This window comes from Babylonia areolata, chromosome 23 (genome assembly GCF_041734735.1).
Source record: "Babylonia areolata isolate BAREFJ2019XMU chromosome 23, ASM4173473v1, whole genome shotgun sequence".
Classification (NCBI taxonomy): Eukaryota; Metazoa; Mollusca; class Gastropoda; order Neogastropoda; family Buccinidae; genus Babylonia; species Babylonia areolata.
This window is the reverse complement of record NC_134898.1, coordinates 4,780,806-4,794,135: the sequence shown is the minus strand read 5'-3', so window position 1 is coordinate 4,794,135 and position 13,330 is coordinate 4,780,806. Positions and strand designations below refer to the sequence as shown.

Sequence of the window (13,330 nt, the reverse complement as noted above, 5' to 3'; positions counted from 1 at the left end):
ACGACCATACCCTGACACATGGAATGACCATACCCTGACACAGGGAACGACCATACCCTGACACATGGAATGACCATACCCTGACACATGGAATGACCATACCCTGATACACAGGGAACGACCATACCCTGACACATGGAATGACCATATCCTGATACACAGGGAACGACCATACCCTGACACATGGAATGACCATACCCTGATACACAGGGAACGACCATACCCTGACACATGGAACAACCATACCCTGACACAGGAAGCGACCATACCCTGACACACAGGGAATGACCATACCTTGATACAGGGAACGACCATACCCCGACACACAGGCAATGACCATACCCTGACACACAGGCAATGACCATACCCTGACACACAGGGAATAACCATACCTTGATACAGGGAACGACCATACCCTGACACAAGGAATCACCATACCCTGACACAGGGAACGACGATACCCCGACACACAGGGAACGACCTTACCCCGACACAGGGAACGACCATACCCTGACACAGGGAACGACCATACCCTGACACAGGAAACAACCATACCCTGACACACAGGCAATGACCATACCCTGACACAGGGAACGACCATACCCTGACACAGGGAACGACCATACCCTGACACAGGAAACAACCATACCCTGACACACAGGCAATGACCATACCCTGACACAGGAAACGACCATACCCTGACACACAGGCAATGACCATACCTTGATACAGGAAACAACCATACCCTGACACACAGGCAATGACCATACCCTGACACACAGGCAATGACCATACCCTGACACAGGAAACGACCATACCCTGACACAGGGAACGACCATACCCTGACACAGGGAACCATACCCTGACACAGGGAGCGACCGTACCCCGACACAGGGAGCGACCTTACCCTGACACAGAGAACGACCACACCAGAACAGATCAGACAGTGACTGTACTCACCCTGTTGTCGTTGCTCTGTCTGGTGACGCTGGCCAGGTCGCCGCCCACCGGCTGCTGCTGCTGCAGCTGTTGCTGGCGGTGGGTCACCCAGGAGATGAGAGTCTGCAGTGTGCGCAGCAGGTGCTGCCACTGCTCCGTGCTCGTCTCCAGACGTCCCCTGCACACACACACACACACACAGGGTTCCCAGGGACTTCAGGGCACGCCTACCCCCAAATCTGGCTTTCAGGAACAACACACAATATATTTATAATCAGGGACAGGCTGTTATTTTCAGGAACACCTCAGCAAACATACACAGTTGGTGCTTACCTGCATGCACACTTGTCTCGCCGAAGTTACTTTGCCAGTGACAGAAATTTTGCGGACTTTCACAAAATGGCTTTGGTACTGTTCAGACAGTACTGGCTTTTCACGAAGTGGCTTCAGTAATATTTGGCAGCGTCTCTGTAAGTCTTAACAAAATGTCTTCAGCAATGGTCGGAAAGCCATCTAAGGGTACACTTGTATCCACTAGATACTTCGGGAAAAAATGTTGCAGTTGGATTTTTTTGATTTTCCAGGACATGCAGCAAGTAAAAAAAAAGCAATACAAAATACAATACAACACAATACAATGCATTGCAATACAATGCAATGCAATACAATGCAATGCAATACAATTCAGTAACCAAACATCAGGAGAACCATGATCCATAATAAGTGCAAACAAACAATTCTAACCCTTCCTATCTAACCCTTCCTACCTCTGTGACTGCCTTCACCTCTACACCCCACCTCACTCTATATGATCAGCTCCAGACCCACTCTCTCTCCACGTTCCCAGATTCAAACACCCCACAGTTGGCCACCGCTCTTTCTATTTGTATTTGTATTTCTTTTTATCACAACAGATTTCTCTGTGTGAAATTCGGGCTGCTCTCCCCTAGGGAAAGCGCGTCGCTACACTACAGCGCCACCCATTTTTTGTGTTTTTTCCTGCGTGCTTTTTTATTTGTTTTTTCTATCGCAGTGGATTTTTCTACAGAATTTTGCCAGGAACATCCCTTTTGTTGCCGTGGGTTCTTTTACGCGCGCTTGGGTGCATGCTGCACACAGGACCTCGGTTTATCGTCTCATCCGAATGACTAGCGTCCAGACCACCACTCAAGGTCTAGTGGAGGGGGAGAAAATATCGGCGGCTGAGCCGTGATTCGAACCAGCCCGCTCAGATTCTCTCGCTTCCTAGGCGGACGCGTTACCTCCAGGCCATCACTCCACTGTCTCTGGACCTTACGCTTTCTGTCACCTACCTCCTTTACTTTATCAAATCTCTGCATTCTTTTAGTTTTTTTTTCCTTTTTTCTCCAAAATAGCTACCACCACCACCCTTCTGAACTGGTGTAGATGACCAGGCAGCCCCCTATCCTGAGCCCCCCCCCCCACCCCCCCATCCATTTTGTTTTTTTTAAAAGAGATCAGAAATGGCATGTTTGCCAAATTGTCGGACCTTGACTTGTTCCACAAACATGGATTTATTTGCCTTTGCATAGATCCGGCACCAGACAGACAGATATATATACAAAGCATACACTGTACACTTTATGGACCAGGATCTTTATTCCCCCTCCACAAGACCTTAAGTGGTGGGTAGTCCATTGCATGAGATGATAAACTGAGGACCAGTGTGAAACATGCATTCAGTGCACACAACCCCGCCCCCCCCAAACCCCACCCCCCCTCACCCCCCAAAAAAACAACAACAACCAACAATCCATGGCAACAGAAAGGTCACCATGGGCAAAATCAAATAGAAAAAATCTACTTTGACAGTAAAACAAGTACAACTGTAGATATTGAAAAAAAATCAACAACAACATAATATTGTTATATACGGGTGACATGCTCTCTGTGTGGAAAGCAGTCTGAATTTCAAACAGAAATCTGTTGTGACCAAAAAACAACAAACAAAAAAAACAAACAACAAAACAACAACACCCAAACAACTACAAACAAACAAACAATACAATGTACATGCCTACATAAAGAAAACAAGACAGAACAGACAAGAATGTATGAAGAATATTAACACTCTCTGTTCGCTCTTTCCCACTCAGGACAAGAAAAGGGGAGAAAAATGGACAGAGAGAAAGACACACACACACACACACACACACACACACTCACACACAGAAAAAATGCAGGGGTGAAATAATGAACAAACAGAATAAAGAAACCTCTATAGTATAGGAGATTCATTTTATGGATTCAATTCCATTAAGATGAAGACTGGAAAAACAACAACAACAACACACACACACACACACACAAAACAAAAATAAATAACTCTAAGCAGAGAAGAAACATAAATATCCAAACAACGACTGAACAGAATACAAAGAAATGAAACGATTGCAAAGGAAAAAGAAAATAAGATATATATATATATACACACAAGAACAGTGACATTAAATCAATAAAGCTAACAAAGAAATAAACTGGATAACGACAAACATCTCCAGTGGAGAAATGAATTTCCTGGAATTGCTTTCAAGGAGCAGCCCTGAAAACATAAACTAAAATAAGGAAGACATCACAAAAAAAAAAAAAAAAAAAAAAAAATCACACAGCAACAAATAATAGGGGAAAAAACCAAACCAAACCCAACAACAACAATAACTAGAATTTGGGAAGAAGCAGAATGATGGAATGAATTTTTGTCCTTGTGTTCCGCATTACTCTTTGTCACAACACAATTCTCTGTGTGTAATGCGGGCTGCTCTCCCCAGGGAGAACATGTCTCTACAGTGCAGCGTCACCCCTTTTTTTTTCCGTTCCTTTTTTTTTTTTGTCCGGAAGTGTTTTTCTTGTATAAAGTGTTGTTTGTTTGTTTTTTCGTGCAGAATTTTGCCAGGGACAACCCTTGAGTCTCCGTGGGGTCTTTTACATGCGCTAAGTGCATGCTACACATGGGTCCTTGGGTGTAACTTCTCATCCAAATGACTTACCTCAAGGTCTAGTGGAAGATGATGGAGTAAAAATCCTGATCTGTAAAAGTGTGAATCGAACCCAAGGACCCTCAACAGGTGCATAACCACTAAGCCACCACCACTCCAACTCTAGCCGGAGGAAGGGGAGTGGGAGGTGTAAAAAAAAAACAAAAAAAAATCACAGTATTTGTGAGAATCGAACCTGGTGGGCCCTGGTGGTTTCCTAGTCAGGTGTTTAAACCACTGGACCAAACCACCACCTGTTTTCTGTCTGGCTTGGTGGTAGATACTGTGACAGGTGGCTCACTTCAACTTGGGCACGCACGGCTCTGGGAGTATGACCACAAAGCACCAGTGTATATTTTGCTTATCGCTCTGCCTTGGACAGGCATGACTGCGGCAGCCATCAAGAGCAACGGTGTACACAGTATACTTCTCCATCTTTCCTCCTGAGATAGAATAAACATCACTGCTGCAGCAGTGAAGTGCAAGAATAAACATGACTGCTGCAGCACTGAAGTGCACGAATAAACATGACTGCTGCAGCCACTGAAAAGCATGAAGAAACATCACTGCTGCAGCACTGAAGTGCATGAAGAAACATCACTACTGCAGCACTGAAGTGCATGAATAAACATCACTGCTGCAGCCACTGAAAAGCATGAAGAAACATCACTGCTGCAGCCACTGAAAAGCATGAAGAAACATCACTGCTGCAGCCACTGAAAAGCATGAAGAAACATCACTGCTGCAGCCACTGCAAGCAAGTGTGCAGATCAATAAAAATGCTGCAGTCGTTAAAAGCAACAGTGCGTACTTCCTTGTCAACTCCTCCAATCACAAATAAACATGACTGCTGCAGTGATAAGTGCAAGAATAAACATGACCGCTGTAGCAATGAATAATCACTGCTGCAGCAGTGAAGTGCAAGAATAAACATGACTGCTGCAGCAATGAAGTGCACGAATAAACATGACTGCTGCAGCACTGAAGTGCAAGAATAAACATGACTGCTGCAGCAATGAAGAGCAATGAAGTGCAAGAATAAACATGACTGCTGCAGCACTGAAGTGCAAGAATAAACATGACTGCTGCAGCAATGAAGAGCAATGAAGTGCAAGAATAAACATGACTGCTGCAGCAATGAAGTGCAAGAATAAACATGACTGCTGCAGCAATGAAGTGCAAGAATAAACATGACTGCTGCAGCAATGAAGAGCAATGAAGTGCAAGAATAAACATGACTGCTGCAGCAATGAAGCGCAAGAATAAACATGGCTGCTGCATTAATGAAGTGCAAGAATAAACATTGTGAGCAATGATGTGTACTTCATCATTCACTCCTCCGAAGATGAATAAACATGACTGCTGCAGCAATGAAGTGCAAGAATAAGCATTAAGTGCAACAGTGTGTACTTTCTCATCCACTCCTCCAAAGGTGAACAAACTGCTGCAGTGATGAAGTTTGTACAACCTGCCTCAGCACAATGACAGGGGAGAAATTAGCCCAAAATTTTCAACATACACAACGACAGTCACCACACAGGAGGAAGTTAAAGGATTTCAACCGACACAACGACAGTCACCACACAGGAGGAAGTTAAAGGATTTCAACAGACACAACGACAGTCACCACACAGGAGGAAGTTAAGGATTTCAACCGACACAACAACAGTCACCACACAGGAGGAAGTTAAAGGATTTCAACCGACACAACAACAGTCACCACACAGGAGGAAGTTAAAGGATTTCAACCGACACAACAACAGTCACCACACAGGAGGAAGTTAAAGGATTTCAACAGACACAACGACAGTCACCACACAGGAGGAAGTTAAAGGATTTCAACAGACACAACGACAGTCACCACACAGGAGGAAGTTAAGGATTTCAACAGACACAACAACAGTCACCACACAGGAGGAAGTTAAAGGATTTCAACAGACACAACGACAGTCACCACACAGGAGGAAGTTAAAGGATTTCAACAGACACAACAACAGTCACCACACAGGAGGAAGTTAAAGGATTTCAACAGACACAACGACAGTCTCCACACAGGAGGAAGTTAAGGATTTCAACCGACACAACGACAGTCACCACACAGGAGGAAGTTAAAGGATTTCAACAGACACAACGACAGTCACCACACAGGAGGAAGTTAAAGGATTTCAACAGACACAACGACAGTCACCGCACAGGAGGAAGTTAAAGGATTTCAACAGACACAACGACAGTCACCACACAGGAGGAAGTTAAAGGATTTCAACCGACACAATGACAGTCACCACACAGGAGGAAGTTAAAGGATTTCAACCGACACAACGACAGTCTCCACACAGGAGGAAGTTAAAGGATTTCAACAGACACAACGACAGTCTCCACACAGGAGGAAGTTAAGGATTTCAACAGACACAACGACAGTCTCCACACAGGAGGAAGTTAAGGATTTCAACCGACACAACAACAGTCACCACACAGGAGGAAGTTAAAGGATTTCAACAGACACAACGACAGTCACCACACAGGAGGAAGTTAAAGGATTTCAACAGACACAACGACAGTCACACACAGGAGGAAGTTAAAGGATTTCAACAGACACAACGACAGTCTCCACACAGGAGGAAGTTAAAGGATTTCAACCGACACAACGACAGTCACCACACAGGAGGAAGTTAAAGGATTTCAACAGACACAACGACAGTCTCCACACAGGAGGAAGTTAAAGGATTTCAACCGACACAACGACAGTCACCACACAGGAGGAAGTTAAAGGATTTCAACAGACACAACGACAGTCACCACACAGGAGGAAGTTAAAGGATTTCAACCGACACAACGACAGTCTCCACACAGGAGGAAGTTAAAGGATTTCAACCGACACAACGACAGTCACCACACAGGAGGAAGTTAAAGGATTTCAACAGACACAACGACAGTCCCCACACAGGAGGAAGTTAAAGGATTTCAACAGACACAACGACAGTCACCACACAGGAGGAAGTTAAAGGATTTCAACAGACACAACGACAGTCACCACACAGGAGGAAGTTAAAGGATTTCAACAGACATGACAGTCACCACACAGGAGGAAGTTAAAGGATTTCAACCGACACAACGACAGTCACCACACAGGAGGAAGTTAAGGATTTCAACCGACACAACGACAGTCTCCACACAGGAGGAAGTTAAAGGATTTCAACAGACATGACAGTCACCACACAGGAGGAAGTTAAAGGATTTCAACCGACACAACGACAGTCACCACACAGGAGGAAGTTAAGGATTTCAACAGACACAACGACAGTCACCACACAGGAGGAAGTTAAAGGATTTCAACCGACACAACGACAGTCACCACACAGGAGGAAGTTAAAGGATTTCAACCGACACAATGACAGTCACCACACAGGAGGAAGTTAAGGATTTCAACAGACATGACAGTCACCACCGAGGAAGAAAGCCGCCGCCCCAACAGACCTGATCTCCATGGACTTGGTCATGAGGTGCAGCCAGCGCCGGTTCATCTCCTCCAGACGGTTCTGCAGTTTCTGGGCGTCGGGTCCCCCCATGGTGGGCACCAGCTGGTTCCCTGTGGACGTCAGCGAGTCGTACACACCTTGCTGTGCTTCCACCTCTGCCTGCAGGTCCTGTAACAGCAAGAATGGTGTGTGTGTGTGAACACTGCCACAATGGTGTGTGTGTGTGAACGCTGCCACAATGATGTGTGTGTGTAAATGCTGCCACAGTAGTGTGTGTGTGTGTGAACACTGCCTCAATGGTGTGTGTGTGTGTGAACGCTGCCACAATGGTGTGTGTGTGTGTGTGTGTGAACGCTGCCACAATGGTGTGTGTGTGTGTGAACGCTGCCACAATGGTGTGTGTGTGTGTGAACGCTGCCACAATGGTGTGTGTGTGTGTAAATGCTGCCACAGTGGTGTGTGTGTGTGTGAACGCTGCCACAATGGTGTGTGTGTGTGTGAACGCTACCACAATGGCGTGTGTATGTGTGAACACTGCCACAATGGTGTGTGTGTGTGTGTGTGTGAACGCTACCACGATGTGTGTGTGTGTGTGTGAACGCTACCACGATGTGTGTGTGTGTAAATGCTGCCACAGTGGTGTGTGTGTGTGTGTGTGTGTGTGTGTGTGTGTGAACGCTGCCACAATGGTGTGTGTGTGTGTGTGAATGCTACCACAATGATGTGTGTGTGTGTAAATGCTGCCACAGTGGTGTGTGTGTGTGTGTGTGTGTGAACACTGCCTCAATGGTGTGTGTGTGAACGCTGCCACAATGGTGTGTGTGTGTGTGTGTGTGTGTATGTGGTGTGTGTGTGTGTGAACGCTGCCACAATGGTGTGTGTGTGTGTGTGTGTGTGTGTGTGTGTGAACACTGCCACAATGGTGTGTGTGTGTGAACGCTGCCACAATGGTGCGTGTGTGTGTGTGTGTGTGTGTGTGTGTGTGTGTGTGTGTTAACACTGCCACAATGGTGTGTGTGTTAACAATGGTGTGTGTGTGTATGTGTGTGTATGTTAACACTGCCACAATGGTGTGTGTGTGTGTGTGTTAACACTGCCACAATGGTGGGTGTGTGTGAACACTGCAACAACGGTGTGTGTGTGTGTGTGTTAACAATGGTGTGTGTGTGTGAACATTGCCACAAAAGGAAAAAAGGTAGTGAATTGATTGGGGGGGGGGGGGGGGGGGGGGGAGGTAGGAATCAAATCAGGGTACTTAGAGCTTCTCCAACCCCGAAGGCCATCTCAAGGCTATCGCCATGTTAGCATCTACTTCAAGTCAAGGGTGAAAAGATAGGAAGAGAGAGAGAGAAAGAAAGATGAGGTGAAAGAAGGATGGAAATAAAGGCTTCCTTTGGAGAGAGCGAAAAAGAGAGAGAGCGAGAGCAAGAGAGTGAGAGAGGAAGTGAGCTCAGAACATAAAAACGTTTTTCTTCTAGGATTAAAATTTTAGGTATGGCCTATTTTTTTTTTTTCCTGATATGTCCTTGCTAATCTACATCCACAACGAAAGTGCAGAGAGAGAGAGAGAGAGAGAAAGAGAGAGAGAGAGAGAGAGAGAAGACAAATGTTTTATTGAGGGTAAACTGGATAAGCTGAAAGCTTCTTTACACCATGCCATCACACACACACACACATAAAAAAAAAATTAAAAAAAAAGAAGAAAAGAAAAAAATATAAAAAATCAGAATGGACATGGTAGACAATAACAGAAAAAAACAACAAAACCTTAAACGCAAAACATGAAAAAATAACACGGAATGTAACTCAGTCACACACACACACACGTGCGCGTGCACCCGCACCAGCTCACGCACACACGCGCCAATATAATTATAAGCAAATACTTCCGAGCTCTTTTCCCTGTAACTGCTGGCATCCCATAAAAAAAGGAGGGGTGAGGGGGGGTGGCAGGGAGATAAAAGTTGTGGATCCCCACCCCCTCCCCAGACAACTGCTGGCATGCAGTGGGAAACAAAAGGGAGATAAAGACTCTCAAGGCCTCCACACCCCCTCCCTTCCCCCATCCCTCCCACCTGCTCTGTCAATCACTGGGACAGCGTGGGACAAGGGAGACCACTCTCTTCTTATTCTTTGTGGGGAACTTCACTTCATTTCGACCTTTATTTCTGTTGTGGCTGGTACCTAGCCAATGTCTAAAATGAAACACTAGCACATGACTATATATATATATATATATATATATATAACACAAGTATGTTGTCACATCTGATTCTGTGAACGAGGTCAAAGTCATCCTGAATATCAACTCCTTTTAGCTGCAATGGGTAGAAGTGAAAGAGATATGGATTTAGAGAGAGAGAGAGAGGGAGAGGAGGGAGGGAGGGAGAGAGAGAGAGAGAGAGAGAGAGAGAGAGAGAGAGAGAAACTGTTCTGAGGTTATAACCATGAAATCAGTCTGCATAATGCACACACACACACACACACACATTTTAAATACATATCTATGTAGCTGATCATGGAGTGAGGGTGGAAAGGTGAAAACAACTTCAAACAAAACTATCCTTGGGGGGGGGGGGGACGTAAGCCACGCCAAGAAACGGGCAACCTCACCTGCACCCCTCCCCAAAAGTCTGGAGCCATCCACAGAGGGGATGATGCAAAACACACAGCATACGTCTCCTTTTCCTAATGACTGCATACCCAGAGGTGTAGGGAGGAGGCACTTTCACATAGCGCATGGCTGAGCACAACTGACAGCTGACGCAAGGAGATATTTATCACCTCGATATCTTTTCCTTCCCTCTGCTATCGTTCAGGTGATATCTGTACCCTTGACGGTCATCATGCCCATGAACAGCTGTTGTAAATCTAAAATAAAGTGGCTGCTTCCCATTTACACTACATGGTCTTGGGGGAGAAGAGATCCTCACGATAAAGATATCCTCATCATCAAATATCAAAACATGCCTGTTGCTATATACACCTCATTCCTTTACCATCACCACGTTCATGAACACCACTGGAGGCTGAAGGTTAAGACAAGAGGCTGGAGCAAGTGGAATGGATAACGCTTCAAAGTGCAGTTTTCAGTTTCAGTTTCAAGGAGGAGTCAGAGCGTGCTGACAGGTCCACATAAACGACACCACTAAAAGGAGCAAGGTGCTGGAAGTGCAATCCAACAGAAACTGCTGCTAAAACTGTCACAGAAGCAGTTTCCTGTTCCCTTGCCTGAATCTGTCTTATTTATTCATCAAACCCGGTTTTTTCCCCTTGAATCTAATGAATCCATCCATCCACCCGTCCACTCGTCTGTGTATCAATACGATTATTTCTGTTACCCAAGTCCTTTCGCCAAGCTTTACCACTTCTGTCACAACTTTCATCACAATCAGGCCAGCACACTGCTACAACAAATCAAACCCCAGGAATTTCCTTCCTGCACTGAAGCACTGGAAGCACCATGGCAGAGTCCGCCAGGCGCTGCTGGACTTCTGATCCGGGGTTCACCAGTGATTAGGGTTCCAAGCCCAGTTTTGGCATGGTGCTGTGTCCTGCCGATGGGCACTTTACTCTGATTTTCCTAACCCCGCCCTGGAGTGACTGGGTACCTGGCTTTGGTTGGGGAGGGTTGACATGGTGGATAGAGAGGATTGGCAATGGGATCTTTCAACTCAACCTGTATCCCTCACTGATGTACAGTCTGATTGATTGGGATCTTTCAACTCAACCTGTATCCCTCACTGATGTAGTCTGATTGACTGGGATCGTTCAGATTAACCTGTAACCCTCACTGATGTACAGTCTGATTGACTGGGATCGTTCAGCTTAACCTGTAACCCTCACTGATGTACAGTCTGATTGATTGGGATCTTTCAACTTAACCTGTAACCCTCACTGATGTACAGTCTGATTGATTGGGATCTTTCAACTTAACCTGTAACCCTCACTGATGTACAGTCTGATTGATTGGGATCTTTCAACTTAACCTGTAACCCTCACTGATGTACAGTCTGATTGACTGGGATCGTTCAGATTAACTTGTAACCCTCACTGATGTAGTCTGATTGACTGGGATCGTTCAGATTAACCTGTAACCCTCACTGATGTAGTCTGATTGACTGGGATCGTTCAGATTAACCTGTAACCCTCACTGATGTACAGTCTGATTGATTGGGATCGTTCAACTTAAAACCTGTAACCCTCACTGATGTAGTCTGATTGATTGGGATCGTTCAGCTTAACCTGTAACCCTCACTGATGTACAGTCTGAATGATTGGGATCGTTCAGCTTAACCTGTAACCCTCACTGATGTACAGTCTTATTGACTGGGATCTTTCAACTTAACCTCTAACCCTCACTGATGTACAGTCTTATTGATTGGGATCGTTCAGCTTAACCTGTAACCCTCACTGATGTACAGTCTGATTGATTGGGATCGTTCAACTTAACCTGTAACCCTCACTGATGTACAGTGTGATTGACTGGGATCGTTCAACTTAACCTGTATCCCTCACTATGAACAGTCTGATTGATTGGGATCTTTCAGCTTAAAACCTGTAACCCTCACTATGAACAGTCTGATTGATTGGGATCTTTCAACTTAACCTGTATCCCTCACTATGAACAGTCTGATTGATTGGGATCTTTCAACTTAACCTGTATCCCTCACTGATGTACAGTCTGATTGATTGGGATCTTTCAACTTAACCTGTATCCCTAACTATGAACAGTCTGATTGATTGGGATCTTTCAACTTAACCTGTATCTCTCACTGATGTACAGTCTGATTGATTGGGATCGTTCAACTTAACCTGTATCCCTCACTGATGTACAGTCTGATTGATTGGGATCGTTCAGCTTAAAACCTGTAACCCTCACTGATGTACAGTCTGATTGATTGGGATCGTTCAGATTAAAACCTGTAACCCTCACTGATGTACAGTCTGATTGATTGGGATCGTTCAGATTAAAACCTGTAACCCTCACTGATGTACAGTCTGATTGATTGGGATCGTTCAGCTTAAAACCTGTAACCCTCACTGATGTACAGTCTGATAGATTGGGATCGTTCAGATTAAAACCTGTAACCCTCACTGATGTACAGTCTGATTGATTGGGATCGTTCAGCTTAAAACCTGTAACCCTCACTGATGTACAGTCTGATAGATTGGGATCGTTCAGATTAAAACCTGTAACCCTCACTGATGTACAGTCTGATTGATTGGGATCTTTCAACTTAACCTGTATCCCTCACTGATGTACAGTCTGATTGATTGGGATCTTTCAACTTAACCTGTATCCCTCACTATGAACAGTCTGATTGATTGGGATCTTTCAACTTAACCTGTATCCCTCACTATGAACAGTCTGATTGATTGGGATCTTTCAACTTAACCTGTATCCCTCACTGATGTACAGTCTGATTGATTGGGATCTTTCAACTTAACCTGTATCCCTCACTATGAACAGTCTGATTGATTGGGATCTTTCAACTTAACCTGTATCCCTCACTGATGTACAGTCTGATTGATTGGGATCTTTCAACTTAACCTGTATCCCTCACTGATGTACAGTCTGATTGATTGGGATCGTTCAGCTTAAAACCTGTAACCCTCACTGATGTACAGTCTGATTGATTGGGATCGTTCAGCTTAAAACCTGTAACCCTCACTGATGTACAGTCTGATAGATTGGGATCGTTCAGCTTAAAACCTGTAACCCTCACTGATGTACAGTCTGATAGATTGGGATCGTTCAGCTTAAAACCTGTAACCCTCACTGATGTACAGTCTGATTGATTGGGATCGTTCAGCTTAAAACCTGTAACCCTCACTGATGTACAGTCTGATTGATTGGGATCGTTCAGCTTAAAACCTGTAACCCTCACTGATGTACAGTCTGATTGACTGGGATCT

General features: G+C 45.0%; 1 protein-coding gene across 11 annotated transcripts in view; it reads right to left on the bottom strand.

Moving 5' to 3' along the window:
- The window catches only part of LOC143297920 (dystrophin-like), a 477,394-nt gene that overhangs the window by 45,275 nt on the left and 418,789 nt on the right, over positions 1-13,330 (bottom strand). For all 11 annotated transcript variants that reach the window (XM_076610493.1, XM_076610497.1, XM_076610494.1 and 8 more), the window contains 2 exons: positions 7,410-7,579; positions 961-1,117 (listed from right to left, as the gene is read on the bottom strand). In XM_076610493.1, coding sequence (XP_076466608.1) covers positions 961-1,117; positions 7,410-7,579 — 327 coding nt within the window. The remainder of the gene's footprint in view (positions 1-960; positions 1,118-7,409; positions 7,580-13,330) is intronic.